The 23,914-nt window shown below is 46.6% G+C and overlaps 1 protein-coding gene across 1 annotated transcript; it reads right to left on the bottom strand.

The window, feature by feature from the left end:
- Window positions 1-255: 255 nt before the first annotated feature.
- Window positions 256-18,677, bottom strand: pcsk1nl (proprotein convertase subtilisin/kexin type 1 inhibitor, like). Its single transcript, XM_039008699.1, has 2 exons — window positions 18,439-18,677; window positions 256-852 (listed from the first exon to the last, which is right to left on the bottom strand). The coding sequence occupies exons 1-2, from the start codon at window positions 18,535-18,537 to the stop codon at window positions 256-258; spliced, it is 696 nt and encodes a 231-aa protein (XP_038864627.1). The 5' UTR covers window positions 18,538-18,677.
- Window positions 18,678-23,914: the final 5,237 nt, after the last annotated feature.

The following is a 23,914-nucleotide window of genomic DNA, read 5'->3' as shown; positions in this document are numbered from 1 at the left end:
CTCTCCTCTCCCTCTCTCCTCTCCCTCTCTCCCTCCTCTCTCCCCTCCCTCCCTCTCTCCCCTCCCTCTCTCCCCTCCCTCTCTCCCCTCTCTCTCTCCATCCCCACTCCTCTCTTTCTCTCTCTCCCCTCCCTCTCTCCCCTCTCTCTCTCCATCCCCACTCCTCTCTTTCTCTCTCTCCCCTCCCTCTCTCCCTCCCTCTCTCCCCTCCCTCTCTCCCCTCCCTCTCTCCCCTCCCTCTCTCCCTCCCTCTCCTTACCTCAGAGCCTCCTGGTCTCGGTCCTGGCTGCTTGTTTCCAGCCTGTCATCTGTAAGCCTGTTGATGGTGGCTGGTAGACCTGGTAACCCGGGCTGCTGCTGCAACCTCTCCTGCCTGTATCTGTTGAGCAGAGCCTGGGTGAGCTGGGGGTCCAGTAGGCCCTGCCATGGAGCTGCAGCCTGGGGCTTTCCCATTCTCATGCCCTGCTCTGTCTCGTCGTAGTCACGGGTATAGGGCCCTTGGAAGTCCCCTGGCCCCTGGTCCTCCTCACCTCCCTCCTCTCCGGCAGCTCCTTCAGCTTCACTGAGGAGGCGGAGCAACCCGGCCAGGTACGCCATTTCCTGTTCATGCCTCTCGTCGTTCTCCACCAATTGCTGCACAGCATGGCTTAAGCCCTGCCCCCTCCACTCCTCTGGTTGATAGAGCAGCTCGTTGCCCCCCCGCCGGGTCAGGACGTCAGCCGACTCGCCAGGATAGGACATCATCCCGGCCTCGTACGGCAGTGAATCACGGAGATCTCTGCGGAAATGTCTGACCCCGCCTCCTGTGGCATCCAGACCACGCCCCCCCACGCCACGAGCAGCGGACAGTGACTAAGAGGGAGAAAGAGAGAGACAGAAAGAGAGGAGAAACAGAGAGAGAGAGAGAGAGGAAAGAGAGATACCGAGAGAGAAGAGACAGATAGAGAGGATGAGAGAGAGACATGTTGGTTATTTTTAGGACTTTGTAATAGACTAAGAAGCTCTGAGATGACACAGCAGTAAGTCTCCCCTGAAACTCTGAGATGACACAGCAGTAAGTCTCCCCTGAAGCTCTGAGATGACACAGCAGTAAGTCTCCCCTGGAAGCTCTGAGATGACACAGCAGTAAGTCTCCCCTGAAGCTCTGAGATGACACAGCAGTAAGTCTCCCCTGAAGCTCTGAGATGACACAGCAGTAAGTCTCCCCTGAAACTCTCTGAGATGACACAGCAGTAAGTCTCCCCTGAAACTCTGAGATGACACAGCAGTAAGTCTCCCCTGAAGCTCTGAGATGACACAGCAGTAAGTCTCCCCTGGAAGCTCTGAGATGACACAGCAGTAAGTCTCCCCTGGAAGCTCTGAGATGACACAGCAGTAAGTCTCCCCTGAAGCTCTGAGGTGACAAAGCAGTAAGTCTCCCCTGAAGCTCTGAGATGACACAGCAGTAAGTCTCCCCTGAAGCTCTGAGATGACACAGCAGTAAGTCTCCCCTGAAGCTCTGAGATGACACAGCAGTAAGTCTCCCCTGAAACTCTGAGATGACACAGCAGTAAGTCTCCCCTGGAAGCTCTGAGATGACACAGCAGTAAGTCTCCCCTGAAGCTCTGAGATGACACAGCAGTAAGTCTCCCCTGAAACTCTGAGATAACACAGCAGTAAGTCTCCCCTGGAAGCTCTGAGATGACACAGCAGTAAGTCTCCCCTGAAGCTCTGAGATGACACAGCAGTAAGTCTCCCCTGAAGCTCTGAGATGACACAGCAGTAAGTCTCCCCTGAAGCTCTGAGATGACACAGCAGTAAGTCTCCCCTGAAACTCTGAGATGACACAGCAGTAAGTCTACCCTGAAGCTCTGAGATCACACAGCAGTAAGTCTCCCCTGAAACTCTGAGATGACACAGCAGTAAGTCTCCCCTGAAGCTCTGAGATGACACAGCAGTAAGTCTCCCCTGAAGCTCTGAGATGACACAGCAGTAAGTCTCCCTTGAAGCTCTGAGATGACACAGCAGTAAGTCTACCCTGAAGCTCTGAGATGACACAGCAGTAAGTCTACCCTGAAGCTCTGAGATGACACAGCAGTAAGTCTACCCTGAAGCTCTGAGATGACACAGCAGTAAGTCTCCCCTGAAACTCTGAGATGACACAGCAGTAAGTCTCCCCTGGAAGCTCTGAGATGACACAGCAGTAAGTCTCCCCTGAAGCTCTGAGATGACACAGCAGTAAGTCTCCCCTGGAAGCTCTGAGATGACACAGCAGTAAGTCTCCCCTGGAAGCTCTGAGATGACACAGCAGTAAGTCTCCCCTGAAACTCTGAGATGACACAGCAGTAAGTCTTCCCTGAAACTCTGAGATGACACAGCAGTAAGTCTCCTCTGAAGCTCTGAGATGACACAGCAGTAAGTCTCCCCTGAAGGTCTGAGATGACACAGCAGTAAGTCTCCCCTGAAACTCTGAGATGACACAGCAGTAAGTCTCCCCTGAAACTCTGAGATGACACAGCAGTAAGTCTCCCCTGAAGCTCTGAGATGACACAGCAGTAAGTCTCCCCTGAAGGTCTGAGATGACACAGCAGTAAGTCTACCCTGAAACTCTGAGATGACACAGCAGTAAGTCTCCCCTGAAGCTCTGAGATGACACAGCAGTAAGTCTCCCCTGAAGCTCTGAGATGACACAGCAGTAAGTCTCCCCTGAAGCTCTGAGATGACACAGCAGTAAGTCTCCCCTGAAGCTCTGAGATGACACAGCAGTAAGTCTACCCTGAAGCTCTGAGATGACACAGCAGTAAGTCTCCCCTGAAACTCTGAGATGACACAGCAGTAAGTCTCCCCTTGAAGCTCTGAGATGACACAGCAGTAAGTCTCCCCTGAAGCTCTGAGATGACACAGCAGTAAGTCTCCCCTGGAAGCTCTGAGATGACACAGCAGTAAGTCTCCCCTGGAAGCTCTGAGATGACACAGCAGTAAGTCTCCCCTGAAGCTCTGAGATGACACAGCAGTAAGTCTCCCCTGAAGCTCTGAGATGACACAGCAGTAAGTCTCCCCTGAAGCTCTGAGATGACACAGCAGTAAGTCTCCCCTGAAGCTCTGAGATGACACAGCAGTAAGTCTCCCCTGAAGCTGTGAGATGACACAGCAGTAAGTCTCCCCTGGAAGCTCTGAGATGACACAGCAGTAAGTCTCCCCTGAAACTCTGAGATGACACAGCAGTAAGTCTCCCCTGAAGCTCTGAGATGACACAGCAGTAAGTCTCCCCTGAAACTCTGAGATGACACAGCAGTAAGTCTCCCCTGAAGCTCTGAGGTGACAAAGCAGTAAGTCTCCCCTGAAGCTCTGAGATGACACAGCAGTAAGTCTCCCCTGAAGCTCTGAGATGACACAGCAGTAAGTCTCCCCTGAAGCTCTGAGGTGACAAAGCAGTAAGTCTCCCCTGGAAGCTCTGAGATGACACAGCAGTAAGTCTCCCCTGAAGCTCTGAGATGACACAGCAGTAAGTCTCCCCTGAAGCTCTGAGGTGACAAAGCAGTAAGTCTCCCCTGAAGCTCTGAGATGACACAGCAGTAAGTCTCCCCTGAAGCTCTGAGATGACACAGCAGTAAGTCTCCCCTGAAGCTCTGAGGTGACAAAGCAGTAAGTCTCCCCTGAAGCTCTGAGGTGACAAAGCAGTAAGTCTCCCCTGGAAGCTCTGAGATGACACAGCAGTAAGTCTCCCCTGAAACTCTGAGATGACACAGCAGTAAGTCTCCCCTGAAGCTCTGAGATGACACAGCAGTAAGTCTCCCCTGAAACTCTGAGATGACACAGCAGTAAGTCTCCCCTGAAGCTCTGAGGTGACAAAGCAGTAAGTCTCCCCTGAAGCTCTGAGATGACACAGCAGTAAGTCTCCCCTGAAGCTCTGAGATGACACAGCAGTAAGTCTCCCCTGAAGCTCTGAGGTGACAAAGCAGTAAGTCTCCCCTGGAAGCTCTGAGATGACACAGCAGTAAGTCTCCCTTGGGACCAGCCACCTCCTCTGAGACCAGCCACCTGGACAGCTGATGAAACTGTGGGTTTGTACAACCGAATCATTTCTGCACAAAACTCCCAGAAACAGTCTCAGGTAAGATCATCTGCGTGCTCGTCGTCCTCACCACGGTAATGACCTGGCTGCAGTTCAGGGTCGTAACAGATTTCAGTGGTCAAATGTTCACCTTCGATGGCCACTGGCACGCTAAAGAAGTGTACACTTCACGGATGAATCCCGGTTTCAACTGTACCGGGCAGATGGCAGACAGCGTGTATGATGTAGTGCGGGCGAGCGGTTTGCTGATGTCAACGTTGTGAACAGAGTGCCCCATGGTGGTGGTGGGGTTATGGTATGGGGCAGGCATAAGCTACAGACAACAAACGCAATTGCATTTGATCAATGGAAATTTGAATGCACAGAGATACCGTGATGAGATCCTGAGGCCCGTTGTCGTGCCATTCATCCGCCGCCATCACCTCATGTTTCAACATGATAATGCACGGCTCCATGTCGCAAGGATCTGGACACAATTCCTGGAAGCTGAAAATGTCCCAGCTCCACCCCCCTACTCTCCTCCTCCTAACCTCCCCACCCCCTCCTCTACCTCTACATCTACCTCTATATCTCCTCCTCTACCTCTACATCCCCTCCTCTACATCTACCTCTACATCTCATCCTCCTCCTCCTCCTCTACATCTCATCCTCCTCCTCTACCTCTACATCTACCTCTACATTTCATCCCCTCCTCTACCTCTACATCTCCTCCTCTACCTCTATATCTCCTCCTCTACCTCTACATCCCTCCCTCTACCTCTACATCTACCTCTACATTTCATCCCCTCCTCTACCTCTACATCTCCTCCTCTACCTCTATATCTCCTCCTCTACCTCTATATCCCCTCCTCTACATCTCATCCTCATCCTCTACATTTCATCCCCTCCTCTACATCTCCTCCTCTACCTCTATATCTCCTCCTCTACCTCTATATCCCCTCCTCTACATCTCATCCTCTACATCTCATCCCCTCCTCTACCTCTACATCTCCTCCTCTACCTCTATATCTCCTCCTCTACATCTCATCCCCTCCTCTACCTCTACATCTCCTCCTCTACCTCTACATCCCCTCCTCTACCTCTATATCCCCTCCTCTACATCTCATCCTCATCCTCTACATCTACATCTCCTCCTCTACCTCTATAGCTCCTCCTCTACCTCTATAGCTCCTCCTCTACCTCTGTATCCCCTCCTCTACATCTCATCCTCATCCTCTACATCTCCTCCTCTACCTCTACATCTCCTCCTCTACCTCTATATCTCCTCCTCTACCTCTGTATCCCCTCCTCTACCTCTACATCCCCTCCTCTACATCTATATCTCCTCCTCTACCTCTATATCCCCTCCTCTACATCTCATCCTCATCCTCTACATCTACATCTCCTCCTCTACCTCTATAGCTCCTCCTCTACCTCTACATCTCCTCCTCTACCTCTATATCTCCTCCTCTACCTCTACATCCCCTCCTCTACCTCTACATCTCCTCCTCTACCTCTATATCTCCTCCTCTACCTCTGTATCCCCTCCTCTACATCTCATCCTCATCCTCTACATCTCCTCCTCTACCTCTATATCTCCTCCTCTACCTCTATATCCCCTCCTCTACATCTCATCCTCATCCTCTACATCTATATCTCCTCCTCTACCTCTATATCTTCTCCTCCTCCTCATCTAGATCTCCTCCTCTGCCACTATATCTCCTCCTCTGCCACTACATCTCCTCCTCTACCTCTATATCTCCTCCTCTACATCTCCTCCTCTACCTATATATCTCCTCCTCTACCTCTCCTCCTCTACCTCTATATCTCCTCCTCTACCTCTATATCTCCTCCTCTACCTCTCCTCCTCTACCTCTATATCTCCTCCTCTACCTCTATATCTCCTCCTCTACCTCTATATCTCCTCCTCTACCTCTATATCTCCTCCTCTACACCTCCTCATCTACCTCTATATCTCCCCCTATACCTCTACCTCTATATCTCCTCCTCTACATCTCCCCCTCTACCTCTACCTCTATATCTCCTCCTCTACCTCTCCTCCTCTACCTCTATATCTCCTCCTCTACCTCTATATCTCCTCATCTACCTCTACCTCTCCTCATCTACCTCTACCTCTCCTCCTCTACCTCTACCTCTCCTCCTCTACCTCTATATCTCCTCCTCTACCTCTATATCTCCTCCTCTACACCTCCTCATCTACCTCTATATCTCCCCCTATACCTCTACCTCTATATCTCCTCATCTACCTCTACCGCTCCTCCTCTACCTCTACCTCTCCTCTTCTACATCTACCTCTACATCTCCTCCTCTACCTCTCCTCCTCTACCTCTATATCTCCTCCTCTACCTCTATATCTCCTCATCTACCTCTACCTCTCCTCATCTACCTCTACCTCTCCTCCTCTACATCTCCTCTTCTACCTCTACATCTACCTCTACCTCTCCTCCTCTACCTCTACCTCTCCCCCTCTACATCTCCTCATCTACATCTCCTCATCTACCTCTACCTCTCCTCCTCTACATCTCCTCCTCTACCTCCATATCTCCTCATCTACCTCCATATCTCCTCATCTACCTCTATATCTTCCTCTCTACCTCTCCTCCTATATCTCCTCCTCTATATCTACTTTTTATACTCCAATAGTTCCCTTCTGATGACCTTTCCATCATATTCTGCCCTCCTTCATAATGTCCCGAGCTACTAGCCAATCAATCTCTAGAGTGACTCAAATTAATGAAAAATGGCCACCACTTGTCTTTGCTCCACCTTAGTAAATGTGATGACAACTGAACACCTTTTGAACGGGACACATTGTTCTCAGATGAACAGTTTCCCTACTGCACCAAATGTGTAGAAACTCATCAATAAAACACACAGAGGGAGGGAGGGGAAAGAGAGAGAGAGAGAGACAGAGAGAGAGAGAGGCAGAGAGAGAGAGGCTGAGAGAGAGGCAGAGAGAGAGAGGCAGAGAGAGGCAGAGAGAGAGAGAGAGAGACAGAGAGACAGAGAGAGAGGCAGAGAGAGAGAGAGAGAGAGAGAGAGAGAACGAGACAGAGAGAGAGAAAGAGAGAGAGAGAGAGAGGCAGAGAGAGAGAGAGAGGCAGAGACAGATCCTTACCAAGTACAGGCTGAGTGACCACCGATTGGCAATAGAAACCGGCAGACATAAAAAGACATGGCTACCCAAAGAGGAGCGTGTATGTGGTCACTGCCTGACAGGGGAGGTAGAAACAGAGATGCACTTTCTCCTTTACTGTGAGAAATATTCCTCACCAAGAGATTCATTATTCACAGAAATGACTACATTTATTCCAAATTTTAACTTATTAAACCCAGAGGAAAAACTAAAAATACTCATGGGCGAAGGAGCAATGGCTCCTCTTGCAGCCAAATATGTATTTGCCTGCCATAGCCTGAGGGACACTGAATAATAACATCTGTATAGTAAGCAGTAACTTACTTATTATTACTGTTATTCTTATTACTGTTATTGTTATTACTATTATTATTGTTGTTTATCATTCCAAGTAGTAATGGTATGGGTGGTAATGGTAATGATAGCAGTTTAGTGATGGTGGTGGTGGTAGTAGTGGTAATGATGATAGTAGTTGTAGTACTGATGTAATGGTGAAGATGACCGAGAGAGAGAGAGAGAGAGAGAGAGGGAGAGAGAGAGGCAGAGAGAGAGAGAGGCGGAGAGAGAGAGAGGCGGAGAGAGAGAGAGAGAGGCGGAGAGAGAGGCAGAGAGAGAGAGAGAGAGAGAGGCAGAGAGAGAGAGAGACAGAGAGAGAGAACGAGACAGAGAGAGAGAGAGAGAGAGAGAGAGAGAGAGAGAGAGAGAGAGAGAGAGAGAGAGACAGGCAGGCAGAGAGAGGCAGAGAGAGGCAGAGAGAGAGAGAGAGAGACAGAGAGAGGCAGAGAGAGAGAGAGGCAGAGAGAGGCAGACAGACAGAGAGAGAGAGAGAGACAGAGAGAGAGAGAGAGAGAGAGAGAGAGAGAGAGAGAGAGAGAGAGAGAGAGAGAGAGAGGCAGAGAGGGAGAGAGAGAGAGAGAGAGAGAGAGAGAGAGAGAGAGAGAGAGAGAGAGAGAGAGAGAGAGAGAGAGAGAGAGAGAGAGAGAGAGGCAGAGAGAGATATAGAGAGAGAGAGAGAGAGAGAGGGGGAGAGAGAGACAGAGAGAGAGAGAGAGAGAGAGAGACAGAGAGAGAGAGAGAGAGAGAGAGAGAGAGAGGCAGAGAGAGAGAGAGAGAGAGACAGAGAGAGAGAGAGGCAGAGAGAGAGAGAGAGAGAGAGAGTATATTATATTGTGAAGATGGAGCCCGTGCCCTCAGAGCCTGTTGCCATAGCAGCTAGCTCCGCTCTACCTAGCAGCAGCAGATTATGCTAATTGGATTGTTGTTGCATCAGCTATTGATACTGTGGAACCATATATTACCAAGGCTGAATGGTGTATAGGCAATACAGTGATGTTGACTGTTCTGCATGGATACTGATAACGCTGTTGTGTGTGTGTGTGTGTGTGTGTGTGTGTGTGTGTGTGTGTGTGTGTGTGTGTGTGTGTGTGTGTGTGTGTGTGTGTGTGTGTGTGTGTGTGTGTGTGTGTGTGTGACAGACAAACAGACAAACAGACATATGACCGCGTTATCAGTATCCAGGCAGTACAGTCAACAGCTTTATCTGTTAATTCAATTCAGCTCTGTGTTCAGGCTATTGATGTCTGAATGAGAGTTATAATATAATATTAAAATACTTCAGTAGACTACAGCTATAATATTAAATACTTCAGTAGACTACAGCTATAATATTAAATACTTCAGTACACTACAGCTATAATATTAAAATACTTCTGTAGACTACAGCTATAATATTAAAATACTTCAGTAGACTACAGCTATAATATTAAAATACTTCAGTAGACTACAGCTATAATATTAAAAACTTCAGTAGACTACAGCTATAATATTAAAATACTTCTGTAGACTACAGCTATAATATTAAAAACTTCAGTAGACTACAGCTATAATATTAAATACTTCAGTAGACTACAGCTATAATATTAAAATACTTCAGTAGACTACAGCTATAATATTAAAAACTTCAGTAGACTACAGCTATAATATTAAAAGATTATTGCCATGCGGAAGGCCCCAAAAAATAGTCAAAGACTCCAGCCACCCAAGTCATAGACTGTTCTCTCTGCTACCGCACGGCAAGCGGTACCGGAGCACCAAGTCTAGGTCCAAGAGGCTCCAGCTGCTACCCCCAAGTCATAAGACTGCTGAACAACTAATCAAATGGCCACCCGGACTATTTACATTGACACCACCCCTCCCTTTGTTTTTACACTGCTGCTACTCGCTGTTTACTCTATATGCAGTCACTTTACCCCTACAGACATGTACAAATTACCTCGGCTAACCTGTACCCCCGCACATTGACTCGGTACCGGTACCCCCCTGTATATAGCCTCGTTATTGTTATGTCATTTTATTGTGTTACTTTAGTTTATTTAGTAAATATTTTCATAACTCTATTTCTTAAACGGCATTGTTGGTTATTAAGGGGCTTGTAAGTAAGCATTTCAAGGTAAAGTCTACACCTGTTGTAACCAGGGTGTAGTAACCTAGTGTTGTAACCAGGGTGTAGTAACCTAGTGCTGTAACCAGGGTGTAGTAACCTAGTGTTGTAACCAGGGTGTAGTAACCAGGGTGTAGTAACCAGGGTGTAGTAACCTAGTGTTGTAACCAGGGTGTAGTAACCTAGTGTTGTAACCAGGATGTAGTAACCTAGTGATGTAACCAGGGTGTAGTAACCTAGTGTTGTAACCAGGGTGTAGTAACCTAGTGATGTAACCAGGGTGTAGTAACCTAGTGTTGTAACCAGGGTGTAGTAACCTAGTGTTGTAACCAGGGTGTAGTAACCAGGGTGTAGTAACCAGGGTGTAGTAACCTAGTGTTGTAACCAGGGTGTAGTAACCTAGTGTTGTAACCAGGATGTAGTAACCTAGTGATGTAACCAGGGTGTAGTAACCTAGTGTTGTAACCAGGGTGTAGTAACCAGGGTGTAGTAACCTAGTGTTGTAACCTAGTGTTGTAACCAGGGTGTAGTAACCTAGTGCTGTAACCAGGGTGTAGTAACCTAGTGTTGTAATCAGGGTGTAGTAACCTAGTGTTGTAACCAGGGTGTTGTAACCTAGTGTTGTAACCAGGGTGTAGTAACCTAGTGATGTAACCAGGGTGTAGTAACCTAGTGCTGTAACCAGGGTGTAGTAACCTAGTGTTGTAATCAGGGTGTAGTAACCTAGTGTTGTAACCAGGGTGTTGTAACCTAGTGTTGTAACCAGGGTGTAGTAACCTAGTGATGTAACCAGGGTGTAGTAACCTAGTGCTGTAACCTAGTGCTGTAACCAGGGTGTAGTAACCTAGTGCTGTAACCAGGGTGTAGTAACCTAGTGTTGTAACCAGGGTGTAGTAACCTAGTGTTGTAACCAGGGTGTAGTAACCTAGTGTTGTAACCAGGGTGTAGTAACCTAGTGCTGTAACCAGGGTGTAGTAACCTAGTGTTGTAATCAGGGTGTAGTAACCTAGTGTTGTAACCAGGGTGTAGTAACCTAGTGTTGTAACCAGGGTGTAGTAACCTAGTGTTGTAACCAGGGTGTAGTAACCTAGTGTTGTAACCAGGGTGTAGTAACCTAGTGTTGTAACCAGGGTGTAGTAACCTAGTGTTGTAACCAGGGTGTAGTAACCTAGTGTTGTAACCAGGGTGTAGTAACCTAGTGATGTAACCAGGGTGTAGTAACCTAGTGTTGTAACCAGGGTGTAGTAACCTAGTGTAGTAACCAGGGTGTAGTAACCTAGTGTTGTAACCAGGGTGTAGTAACCTACTGATGTAACCAGGGTGTAGTAACCTAGTGTTGTAACCAGGGTGTAGTAACCTAGTGTTGTAACCAGGGTGTAGTAACCTAGTGTTGTAACCAGGGTGTAGTAACCTAGTGCTGTAACCAGGGTGTAGTAACCTAGTGATGTAACCAGGGTGTAGTAACCTAGTGTTGTAACCAGGGTGTAGTAACCTAGTGCTGTAACCAGGGTGTAGTAACCTAGTGTTGTAACCTAGTGCTGTAACCAGGGTGTAGTAACCTAGTGTTGTAACCTAGTGTTGTAACCAGGGTGTAGTAACCTAGTGATGTAACCAGGGTGTAGTAACCTAGTGTTGTAACCAGGGTGTAGTAACCTAGTGTTGTAACCAGGGTGTAGTAACCTAGTGTTGTAACCAGGGTGTAGTAACCTAGTGTTGTAACCAGGGTGTTGTAACCAGGGTGTAGTAACCTAGTGCTGTAACCAGGGTGTAGTAACCTAGTGTTGTAACCAGGGTGTAGTAACCTAGTGTTGTAACCAGGGTGTAGTAACCTAGTGTTGTAACCAGGGTGTAGTAACCTAGTGTTGTAACCAGGGTGTAGTAACCTAGTGTTGTAACCAGGGTGTAGTAACCTAGTGCTGTAACCAGGGTGTAGTAACCTAGTGTTGTAACCAGGGTGTAGTAACCTAGTGTTGTAACCAGGGTGTTGTAACCAGGGTGTAGTAACCTAGTGCTGTAACCAGGGTGTAGTAACCTAGTGTTGTAACCAGGGTGTAGTAACCTAGTGCTGTAACCAGGGTGTAGTAACCTAGTGTTGTAACCAGGGTGTAGTAACCTAGTGCTGTAACCAGGGTGTAGTAACCTAGTGTTGTAACCAGGGTGTAGTAACCTAGTGCTGTAACCAGGGTGTAGTAACCTAGTGTTGTAACCAGGGTGTAGTAACCTAGTGATGTAACCAGGGTGTAGTAACCTAGTGTTGTAACCAGGGTGTAGTAACCTAGTGTTGTAACCAGGGTGTAGTAACCTAGTGTTGTAACCAGGGTGTAGTAACCTAGTGCTGTAACCAGGATGTAGTAACCTAGTGTTGTAACCAGGGTGTAGTAACCTAGTGATGTAACCAGGGTGTAGTAACCTAGTGCTGTAACCAGGGTGTAGTAACCTAGTGCTGTAACCAGGGTGTAGTAACCTAGTGTTGTAACCAGGGTGTAGTAACCTAGTGTTGTAACCAGGGTGTAGTAACCTAGTGTTGTAACCAGGGTGCTGTAACCTAGTGTTGTAACCAGGGTGTAGTAACCTAGTGCTGTAACCAGGGTGTAGTAACCTAGTGCTGTAACCAGGGTGTAGTAACCTAGTGTTGTAACCAGGGTGTAGTAACCTAGTGTTGTAACCAGGGTGTAGTAACCTAGTGTTGTAACCAGGGTGTAGTAACCTAGTGTTGTAACCAGGGTGTAGTAACCTAGTGTTGTAACCAGGGTGTAGTAACCTAGTGTTGTAACCAGGGTGTAGTAACCTAGTGTTGTAACCAGGGTGTAGTAACCTAGTGTTGTAACCAGGGTGTAGTAACCTAGTGTTGTAACCAGGGTGTAGTAACCTAGTGCTGTAACCAGGGTGTAGTAACCTAGTGTTGTAACCAGGGTGTAGTAACCTAGTGTTGTAACCAGGGTGTAGTAACCTAGTGTTGTAACCAGGGTGTAGTAACCTAGTGTTGTAACCAGGATGTAGTAACCTAGTGTTGTAACCAGGGTGTAGTAACCTAGTGTTGTAACCAGGGTGTAGTAATCTAGTGTTGTAACCAGGGTGTAGTAACCTAGTGTTGTAACCAGGGTGTAGTAACCTAGTGTTGTAACCAGGGTGTAGTAACCTAGTGTTGTAACCAGGGTGCTGTAACCTAGTGTTGTAACCAGGGTGTAGTAACCTAGTGCTGTAACCAGGGTGTAGTAACCTAGTGTTGTAACCAGGGTGTAGTAACCTAGTGCTGTAACCAGGGTGTAGTAACCTAGTGATGTAACCAGGGTGTAGTAACCTAGTGTTGTAATCAGGGTGTAGTAACCTAGTGTTGTAACCAGGGTGTAGTAACCTAGTGTTGTAACCAGGGTGTAGTAACCTAGTGTTGTAACCAGGGTGTAGTAACCTAGTGTTGTAACCAGGATGTAGTAACCTAGTGTTGTAACCAGGGTGTAGTAACCTAGTGTTGTAACCTAGTGTTGTAACCAGGGTGTTGTAACCAGGGTGTAGTAACCTAGTGTTGTAACCAGGGTGTAGTAACCTAGTGTTGTAACCAGGGTGTAGTAACCTAGTGATGTAACCAGGGTGTAGTAACCTAGTGTTGTAACCAGGGTGTAGTAACCTAGTGATGTAACCAGGGTGTAGTAACCTAGTGCTGTAACCAGGGTGTAGTAACCTAGTGTTGTAACCAGGGTGTAGTAACCTAGTGTTGTAACCAGGGTGTAGTAACCTAGTGCTGTAACCAGGGTGTAGTAACCTAGTGTTGTAACCAGGGTGTAATAACCTAGTGTTGTAACCAGGGTGTAGTAACCTAGTGTTGTAACCAGGATGTAGTAACCTAGTGTTGTAACCAGGGTGTAGTAACCTAGTGTTGTAACCTAGTGTTGTAACCAGGGTGTTGTAACCTAGTGATGTAACCAGGGTGTAGTAACCTAGTGTTGTAACCAGGGTGTAGTAACCTAGTGTTGTAACCAGGGTGTAGTAACCTAGTGTTGTAACCAGGGTGTAGTAACCTAGTATTGTAACCAGGATGTAGTAACCTAGTGTTGTAACCAGGGTGTAGTAACCTAGTGTTGTAACCAGGGTGTAGTAACCAGGGTGTAGTAACCTAGTGTTGTAACCTAGTGTTGTAACCAGGGTGTAGTAACCTAGTGTTGTAACCTAGTGTTGTAAACAGGGTGTTGTAACCTAGTGATGTAACCAGGGTGTAGTAACCTAGTGTTGTAACCAGGGTGTAGTAACCTAGTGATGTAACCAGGGTGTAGTAACCAGGGTGTAGTAACCTAGTGTTGTAACCTAGTGCTGTAACCAGGGTGTAGTAACCTAGTGTAGTAACCTAGTGTTGTAACCAGGGTGTAGTAACCTAGTGCTGTAACCAGGGTGTAGTAACCTAGTGTTGTAACCAGGGTGTAGTAACCTAGTGTTGTAACCAGGGTGTAGTAACCTAGTGTTGTAACCAGGGTGTAGTAACCTAGTGTTGTAACCAGGGTGTAGTAACCTAGTGTTGTAACCAGGGTGTAGTAACCTAGTGTTGTAACCAGGGTGTAGTAACCTAGTGTTGTAACCAGGGTGTAGTAACCTAGTGTAGTAACCTAGTGTTGTAACCAGGGTGTAGTAACCTAGTGTTGTAACCAGGGTGTAGTAACCTAGTGTTGTAACCAGGGTGTAGTAACCTAGTGTTGTAACCAGGGTGTAGTAACCTAGTGTTGTAACTAGGGTGTAGTAACCTAGTGCTGTAACCAGGGTGTAGTAACCTAGTGTTGTAACCTAGTGTTGTAACCAGGGTGTAGTAACCTAGTGTTGTAACCAGGGTGTAGTAACCTAGTGTTGTAACCAGGGTGTAGTAACCTAGTGTTGTAACCAGGGTGTAGTAACCTAGTGTTGTAACCAGGGTGTAGTAACCTAGTGTTGTAACCAGGGTGTAGTAACCTAGTGTTGTAACCAGGGTGCTGTAACCTAGTGTTGTAACCAGGGTGTAGTAACCTAGTGTTGTAACCAGGATGTAGTAACCTAGTGTTGTAACCAGGGTGTAGTAACCTAGTGATGTAACCAGGGTGTAGTAACCTAGTGTTGTAACCAGGGTGTAGTAACCTAGTGATGTAACCAGGGTGTAGTAACCTAGTGTTGTAACCAGGGTGTAGTAACCTAGTGTTGTAACCAGGGTGTAGTAACCTAGTGTTGTAATCAGGGTGTAGTAACCTAGTGTTGTAACCAGGGTGTAGTAACCTAGTGTTGTAACCAGGGTGTAGTAACCTAGTGCTGTAACCAGGGTGTAGTAACCTAGTGTTGTAACCAGGGTGTAGTAACCTAGTGTTGTAACCAGGGTGTAGTAACCTAGTGATGTAACCAGGGTGTAGTAACCTAGTGTTGTAACCAGGGTGTAGTAACCTAGTGTTGTAACCAGGGTGTAGTAACCTAGTGATGTAACCAGGGTGTAGTAACCTAGTGTTGTAACCAGGGTGTAGTAACCTAGTGCTGTAACCAGGGTGTAGTAACCTAGTGTTGTAACCAGGGTGTAGTAACCTAGTGTTGTAACCAGGGTGTAGTAACCTAGTGCTGTAACCAGGGTGTAGTAACCTAGTGTTGTAACCAGGGTGTAGTAACCTAGTGTTGTAACCAGGGTGTAGTAACCTAGTGTTGTAACCAGGGTGTAGTAACCTAGTGTTGTAACCAGGGTGTAGTAACCTAGTGTTGTAATCAGGGTGTAGTAACCTAGTGTTGTAACCAGGGTGTAGTAACCTAGTGTTGTAACCAGGGTGTAGTAACCTAGTGCTGTAACCAGGGTGTAGTAATCTAGTGTTGTAACCAGGGTGTAGTAACCTAGTGTTGTAACCAGGGTGTAGTAACCTAGTGTTGTAACCAGGGTGTAGTAACCTAGTGATGTAACCAGGGTGTAGTAACCTAGTGTTGTAACCAGGGTGTAGTAACCTAGTGCTGTAACCAGGGTGTAGTAACCTAGTGTTGTAACCAGGGTGTAGTAACCTAGTGTTGTAACCAGGGTGTAGTAACCTAGTGTTGTAACCAGGGTGTAGTAACCTAGTGCTGTAACCAGGGTGTAGTAACCTAGTGATGTAACCAGGGTGTAGTAACCTAGTGTTGTAACCAGGGTGTAGTAACCTAGTGATGTAACCAGGGTGTAGTAACCTAGTGCTGTAACCTAGTGTTGTAACCAGGGTGTTGTAACCTAGTGTTGTAACCAGGGTGTAGTAACCTAGTGTTGTAACCAGGGTGTAGTAACCTAGTGTTGTAACCAGGGTGTAGTAACCTAGTGCTGTAACCAGGGTGTAGTAACCTAGTGATGTAACCAGGGTGTAGTAACCTAGTGTTGTAACCAGGGTGTAGTAACCTAGTGCTGTAACCAGGGTGTAGTAACCTAGTGCTGTAACCAGGGTGTAGTAACCTAGTGATGTAACCAGGGTGTTGTAACCTAGTGTTGTAACCAGGGTGTAGTAACCTAGTGTTGTAACCAGGGTGTAGTAACCTAGTGCTGTAACCAGGGTGTAGTAACCTAGTGCTGTAACCTAGTGTTGTAACCAGGGTGTTGTAACCTAGTGTTGTAACCAGGGTGTAGTAACCTAGTGTTGTAACCAGGGTGTAGTAACCTAGTGATGTAACCAGGGTGTAGTAACCTAGTGCTGTAACCTAGTGTTGTAACCAGGGTGTAGTAACCAGGGTGTAGTAACCTAGTGATGTAACCAGGGTGTAGTAACCTAGTGTTGTAACCAGGGTGTAGTAACCTAGTGCTGTAACCAGGGTGTAGTAACCTAGTGCTGTAACCAGGGTGTAGTAACCTAGTGATGTAACCAGGGTGTAGTAACCTAGTGTTGTAACCAGGGTGTAGTAACCTAGTGTTGTAACCAGGGTGTAGTAACCTAGTGTTGTAACCAGGGTGTAGTAACCTAGTGTTGTAACCAGGGTGTAGTAACCTAGTGCTGTAACCAGGGTGTAGTAACCTAGTGCTGTAACCAGGGTGTAGTAACCAGGGTGTAGTAACCTAGTGTTGTAACCAGGGTGTAGTAACCTAGTGTTGTAACCAGGGTGTAGTAACCTAGTGTTGTAACCAGGGTGTAGTAACCTAGTGCTGTAACCAGGGTGTAGTAACCTAGTGTTGTAACCAGGGTGTAGTAACCTAGTGTTGTAACCAGGGTGTAGTAACCTACTGATGTAACCAGGGTGTAGTAACCTAGTGTTGTAACCAGGGTGTAGTAACCTAGTGCTGTAACCAGGGTGTAGTAACCTAGTGTTGTAACCAGGGTGTAGTAACCTAGTGTTGTAACCAGGGTGTAGTAACCTAGTGCTGTAACAGTAGATGCAAGTTAACAAGTGTATATCCACCTTTTGCAGAAAAATGCATCGGAAGTATAGGGAGTGTTTTTTTTCACAGCGATTAGAGTTTACCCACCATTTTATATGTTTTACCTCTACTATCACTGGCTGTGCTCCTCATGCAGACAAACGGACTGCCTGGGTTCTGTACCGCAACAGCAGAGGTAATGTCAGTGACGCACAGTTCCTGCCCAACATTCATCTCGTCTCTAACTTCCACCTCCGCCATCTCCCCCCTCCTCCGCTATTTCCTCCATCCCCCTATCTATCCCTCCATCCCCACTCCACCCCCCCTCTCCTCCTCCATCCCCCTATCTATCTATCCCTCCATCCCCACCCCCCCCTCTCCTCCTCCATCCCCCTATCTATCCCTCCATCCCCACTCCACCCCCCCTCTCCTCCTCCATCCCCCTATCTATCTATCCCTCCATCCCCACCCCCCCCTCTCCTCCTCCATCCCCCTATCTATCCCTCCATCCCCACCCCTCCCTCTCCTCCTCCATCCCCCTATCTCTCCCTCCATCCCCACTCCACCCCCCCCCCTCTCCTCCTCCATCCCCCTATCTCTCCCTCCATCCCCCCTATCCTCCTCCATCCCCCCCGCCATCCCTCCCCCCTCCTCATCTCTCCTCCACAGATAGATACTACCCGGGGCGGCAGGGTAGCCTAGTGGTTAGAGCGCTGGACTAGTAACCGAAAGGTTGCAAGATCGAATCCCTGAGCTGACAAGGTACAGATCTGTCGTTCTGCCTCTGAACAAGACAGTTAACCCACTGTTCCTAGACCGTCATTAAAAATAAGAATTTGTTCTTATTAACTGACTTGCCTAGTTAAATAAAGGTTTAAAAAATATACTATAGGCAACAGACAGATACTATAGACTACAACAGACATCTACTATAGACAACAGATACTATAGGCAACAGACAGATACTATAGACAACAGATACTATAGGCAACAGGTAGATGGTGTATGTATGTTACCAAGGTGAGCTCTGTATTCCTGTATTCTGTATTCTGTATTCCTGTATAAGTCAAATGAGGCAGAAATACCCAGCTTCAACATGCTGACTCATCATTACTCACATACAGGGAAAATCAAGGATCAAAATTGTACAGAAACAATATAGCCCATTTGTAGGTACAATTCTGTTATTTTTCTTTTTTTCTGTGGCAAGGATGGTAGCTGATTCCAATAGAATTGTGTTCATGAGATGCTGTGTTCATGAGATGCTGTGTTCATGAGATGCTGTGATCATGAGATGCTGTGTTCATGAGATGCTGTGATCACGAGATGCTGTGTTCATGAGATGCTGTGTTCATGAGATGCTGTGTTCATGAGATGCTGTGATCATGAGATGCTGTGATCACGAGATGCTGTGTTCATGAGATGCTGTGTTCATGAGATGCTGTGTTCACGAGATGCTGTGTTCATGAGATGCTAGTACGTGTCTCTGCCTGTTTTGCATCTATCTTTACCTTAGCGTCCAGCGGCAGCGGCGGAAGGAGGAGGAGGGCCAGGGAGAGAGACAGCAGGAGGAGCACGGAGCTGGAGTTAGCAGTCAGAAGGCCCGACATCCTTCAGGAGAGATGAGGCTGCCCCAACGAAGAGAAGACAAACAATGACTATCATCTAGAGGAGCCAGAGAGGGAGAGATGAAAACGGGAGGGAGGGAGGAAAGGAGGGAGGAGCTAAGCATCCAGAGAGAAGGGAGGGGGACATGGGAAAAGACAGGAGGGAGGGAAGGGAGGAGAGGGAAGGGAGGAAAGGAGGGAGGAGCTAAGCATCCAGAGAGAAGGGAGGGGGACATGGGAGAAGACAGGAGGGAGGGAAGGAGGGACATGAGAGAGGGAAGGGAGGAGAGAAGAAGAGAGAGGGGAGATGAGTGCCCTGGTAAAGACGTCGTGAGGAAACAAATGTCAAAATGTCCGAAGATGCACTGACCTTGAATATCAGACTGTTATTATACTGTATGAATGACATTTTGTGAATGAAATGTTATTTTCGTGTCAAATCGCCAATTGGCAACCCATCCCTTGTGGGACTAATTGACAAATTAAACAAACATTACAATAATTCACTATGGTAATTATATAATCATTCTTCCTCCAGTGTTCTCTGCATTGCGCATAAAGAGTGTAAATAATCAATGCATAACAGCAAATAAGGTTATCCAAACAAAATGTTTATCTCTAGAGCAGTAAAATAATACACAAACATACTGTTGAAGTCGGAAGTTTACATACACCTTAGCCAAATACATTGGAACTCAGTTTTTCACAATTCCTGACATTTAATCCTAGTAAAAATTCCCTGTTTTAGGTCAGTTAGGATCATCACTTTAATTTAAAAATGTGAAATGTCAGAATAATAGCAGAGAGAATGATTTATTTCAGCTTTTATTTCCTTCATCACATTCCCAGTGGGTCAGAAGTTTACATACGCTCAATTAGTATTTGGTAGCATTGCCTTTAAATTGTTTAACTTGGGTCAAACGTTTTGGGTAGCCTTCCACAAGCTTCCCACAATAAGTTGGGTGAATTTTGGCCCATTGCTCCTGATAGAGCTGGTGTAACTGAGTCAGGTTTGTAGGCCTCCTTGCTCGCACACACTTTTTCAGTTCTGCCCACAAATGTTTAATAAGATCGAGGTCAGGGCTTTGTGATGGCCACTCCAATACCTTAACTTTGTTGTCCTTAAGCCATTTTGCCTCAACTTTGGAAGTATGCTTGGGTCATTGTCCATTTGGAAGACCCATTTTCGACCAAGCTTTAACTTCCTGACTGATGTCTTGAGATGTTGCTTCAATATATCCACATAATTTTCATCCCTCATGATGCCATCTATTTTGTGAAGTGCACCAGACCCTCCTGCAGCAAAGCACCCCCACAACATGATGCTGCCACCCCCGTGCTTCATGGTTGGGATGGGGTTCTTCGGCTTGCAAGCCTCCCCCCCCCTTTAGTGTCCTAAAAATCGCTGAAGCTGGAGACTTAAATTCCCCTCACTAACTTTAAACATCAGCTATCTGAGCAGCTAACAGATCGCTGCAGCTGTACATAGTCCATCTGTAAAAATATCCCACCCAATCTACCTACCTCATCCCCATATTTATTTACTTTTCTGCTCTTTTGCACACCAGTATCACTACTTACACACCATCATCTGCTCATCATCATCTGTTCATCTATAACTCCAGTGTTAATTTGCTAAACTGTAATTACTTCGCTACTATGGCCTATTTATTGCCATACCTCCTCATGCCATTTGCACACCCTGTATATAGACATACTTTCCCCCCCTATTGTGTTATTGACTGTACGCTTGTTTTTCTCCATGTGTAACTCTGTATTGTTGTTTCTGTCGCACTGCTGTGCTTTATCTTGGCCAGGTCGCAGTTGTAAATGAGAACTTGTTCTCAACTAGCCTACCTGGTTAAATAAAGGTGAAATAAATAAAAATTGTATATATATATACACACACATATACACTACCGTTCAAAAGTTTGGGGTCAGTTAGAAATGTCAAATTTTGGCCAAAATAAAGCAAAGCAGGTCGACACATACAACAACACAGAGTTACACATGGAGTAAAACAAACATACAGTCAATAATACAGTAGAAAAATAAGTTTATATACAATGTGAGCAAATGAGGTGAGATAAGGGAGGTGAAGGCAAAAAAAAGGCCATGGTGGCGAAGTAAATACAATATAGCAAGTAAAACACTGGAATGGTAGATTTGCAGTGGAAGAATGTGCAAAGTAGAAATAGAAATAATGGGGTGCAAAGGAGCAAAATAAATAAATAAATACATACAGTAGGGGGAGAGGTAGTTGTTTGGGCTAAATTATAGATGGGCTATGTACAGGTGCAGTAATCTGTGAGCTGCTCTGACAGCTGGTGCTTAAAGCTAGTGAGGGAGATAAGTGTTTCCAGTTTCAGAGATTTTTGTAGTTCGTTCCAGTCATTGGCAGCAGAGAACTGGAAGGAGAGGCGGCCAAAGGAAGAATTGGTTTTTGGGGTGACCAGAGAGATATACCTGCTGGAGCGTGTAATACAGGTGGGTACTGCTATAGTGACCAGCGAGCTGAGATAAGGGGGGACTTTACCTAGCAGGGTCTTGTAGATGACCTGGAGCCAGTGGGTTTGGCGACGAGTATGAAGCGAGGGCCAGCCAACGAGAGCGTACAGGTCCAGTGGTGGGTAGTATATGGGGCTTTGGTGACAAAACGGATGGCACTGTGATAGACTGCATCCAATTTATTGAGTAGGGTGTTGGAGGCTATTTTGTAAATGACATCGCCGAAGTCGAGGATCGGTAGGATAGTCAGTTTTACAAGGGTATGTTTGGCAGCATGAGTGAAGGATGCTTTGTTGCGAAATAGGAAGCCAATTCTAGATTTAACTTTGGATTGGAGATGTTTGATGTGAGTCTGGAAGGAGAGTTTACAGTCTAACCAGGCACCTAGGTATTTGTAGTTGTCCACATATTCTAAGTCAGAACCGTCCAGAGTAGTGATGTTGGACGGGCGGGCAGGTGCAGGCAGCGATCGGTTGAAGAGCATGCATTTAGTTTTACTTGTATTTAAGAGCAATTGGAGGCCACGGAAGGAGAGTTGTATGGCATTGAAGCTCGTCTGGAGGGTTGTTAACACAGTGTCCAAAGAAGGGCCAGAAGTATACAGAATGGTGTCGTCTGCGTAGAGGTGAATCAGAGACTCACCAGCAGCAAGAGCGACATCATTGATGTATACAGAGAAGAGAGTCGGCCCGAGAATTGAACCCTGTGGCACCCCCATAGAGACTGCCAGAGGCCCGAACAACAGGCCCTCCGATTTGACACACTGAACTCTATCAGAGAAGTAGTTGGTGAACCAGGCGAGGCAATCATTTGAGAAACCAAGGCTGTTGAGTTTGCCGATGAGGATGTGGTGATTGACAGAGTTGAAAGCCTTGGCCAGGTCAATGAATACGGCTGCACAGTATTGTTTCTTATCGATGGCGGTTAGGATATCGTTTAGGACCTTGAGCGTTGCTGAGGTGCACCCATGACCAGCTTTGAAACCAGATTGCATAGCGGAGAAGGTACGGTGGGATTCGAAATGGTCGGTAATCTGTTTGTTGACTTGGCTTTCGAAGACCTTAGAAAGGCAGGGTAGGATAGATATAGGTCTGTAGCAGTTCGGGTCAAGAGTGTCCCCCCCTTTGAAGAGGGGGATGACCGCAGCTGCTTTCCAATCTTTAGGAATCTCAGATGACACGAAAGAGAGGTTGAACAGGCTAGTAATAGGGGTTGCAACAATTTCGGCAGATAATTTTAGAAAGAAAGGGTCCAGATTTTCTAGCCCGGCTGATTTGTAGGGGTCCAGATTTTGCAGCTCTTACAGAACATCAGCTGACTGGATTTGGGAGGAGAAATGGGGAAGGATTGGGCGAGTTGCTGTGGGGGGTGCAGTGCTGTTGACCGGGGTAGGGGTAGCCAGGTGGAAAGCATGGCCAGCCCCGAGAGTCAAAATGTTTATTTTACACAACGTTTTCACCAAACAGTAAACATCTTACAAGGTGAGCTTCAATTTGGTCTGTGTTTGACCTATAGCTACATGGGGGTATGAAATTAATCCTTAGGTTGGTAAAAACAAATATAGCATATTGACAATGTTATCTGATGATGTACCGGCTGGTTCCAGGATACCCCGGCCAGGTCGATTAGAAAGGCCTGCTCGCTGAAGTGTTTCAGGGAGCGTTTGACGGTGATGAGTGGAGGTCGTTTGACCGCTGACCCATTACGGATGCAGGCAATGAGGCAGTGATCGCTGAGATCTTGGTTGAAAAGTATCTGGAGCATCAGTATTTGTGGGTTCGATTACAGGTTCAAAATGGCCAGAAGGATTAAGGATTAGCTCCTTTTTTCAATTTCCGTCCAAAATGACACACCCAAATCTAACTGCCTGTAGCTCAGGACCTGAAGCAAGGATATGTGTCTTCTTGGTACCATTTGAAAGGAAACACGTTAGCCCGTGGAATGGTCCCGAAGAAGTTAATAATACTCTCTGTCCCCTCTAACAATACTCTCTGTCTCCTCTAACAATACTCCCCGTCCCCTCTAACAATACTCCCCGTCCCCTCTAACAATACTCTCTGCCTCCTCTAATAATACTCTCTGTCTCCTCTAACAATACTCTCTGTCTCCTCTAACAATACTCCTCATCCCCTCTAACAATACTCTCTGTCTCCTCTAACAATACTCTCTGTCCCCTCTAACAATACTCTCCGTCTCCTCTAACAATACTCTCTGTCCCCTCTAACAATACTCTCCGTCTCCTCTAACAATACTCTCTGTCCCCTCTAACAATACTCTCTGTCCCCTCTAACAATACTCTCTGTCTCCTCTAACAATACTCTCTGCCTCCTCTAACAATACTCTCTGTCTCCTCTAACAATACTCTCTGTCCCCTCTAACAATACTCTCCGTCTCCTCTAACAATACTCTCCGTCCCCTCTAACAATACTCTCTGTCCCCTCTAACAATACTCTCTGCCCCCTCTAACAATACTCTCTGCCCCCTCTAACAATACTCTCTGTCTCCTCTAACAATACTCTCTGCCTCCTCTAACAATACTCTCTGTCTCCTCTAACAATACTCTCTGTCTCCTCTAACAATACTCCTCATCCCCTCTAACAATACTCTCTGTCTCCTCTAACAATACTCTCTGTCCCCTCTAACAATACTCTCCGTCTCCTCTAACAATACTCTCTGTCCCCTCTAACAATACTCTCTGCCCCCTCTAACAATACTCTCTGCCCCCTCTAACAATACTCTCTGTCTCCTCTAACAATACTCTCTGCCCCCTCTAACAATACTCTCTGTCTCCTCTAACAATACTCTCTGTCTCCTCTAACAATACTCTCCGTCTCTTCTAACAATACTCCCCATCCCCTCTAACAATACTCCC

The sequence above is a fragment of the Salvelinus namaycush genome, chromosome 14, assembly GCF_016432855.1.
Source record: "Salvelinus namaycush isolate Seneca chromosome 14, SaNama_1.0, whole genome shotgun sequence".
NCBI lineage: Eukaryota > Metazoa > Chordata > Actinopteri > Salmoniformes > Salmonidae > Salvelinus > Salvelinus namaycush.
This window is presented reverse-complemented; position numbering and strand designations above follow the sequence as displayed.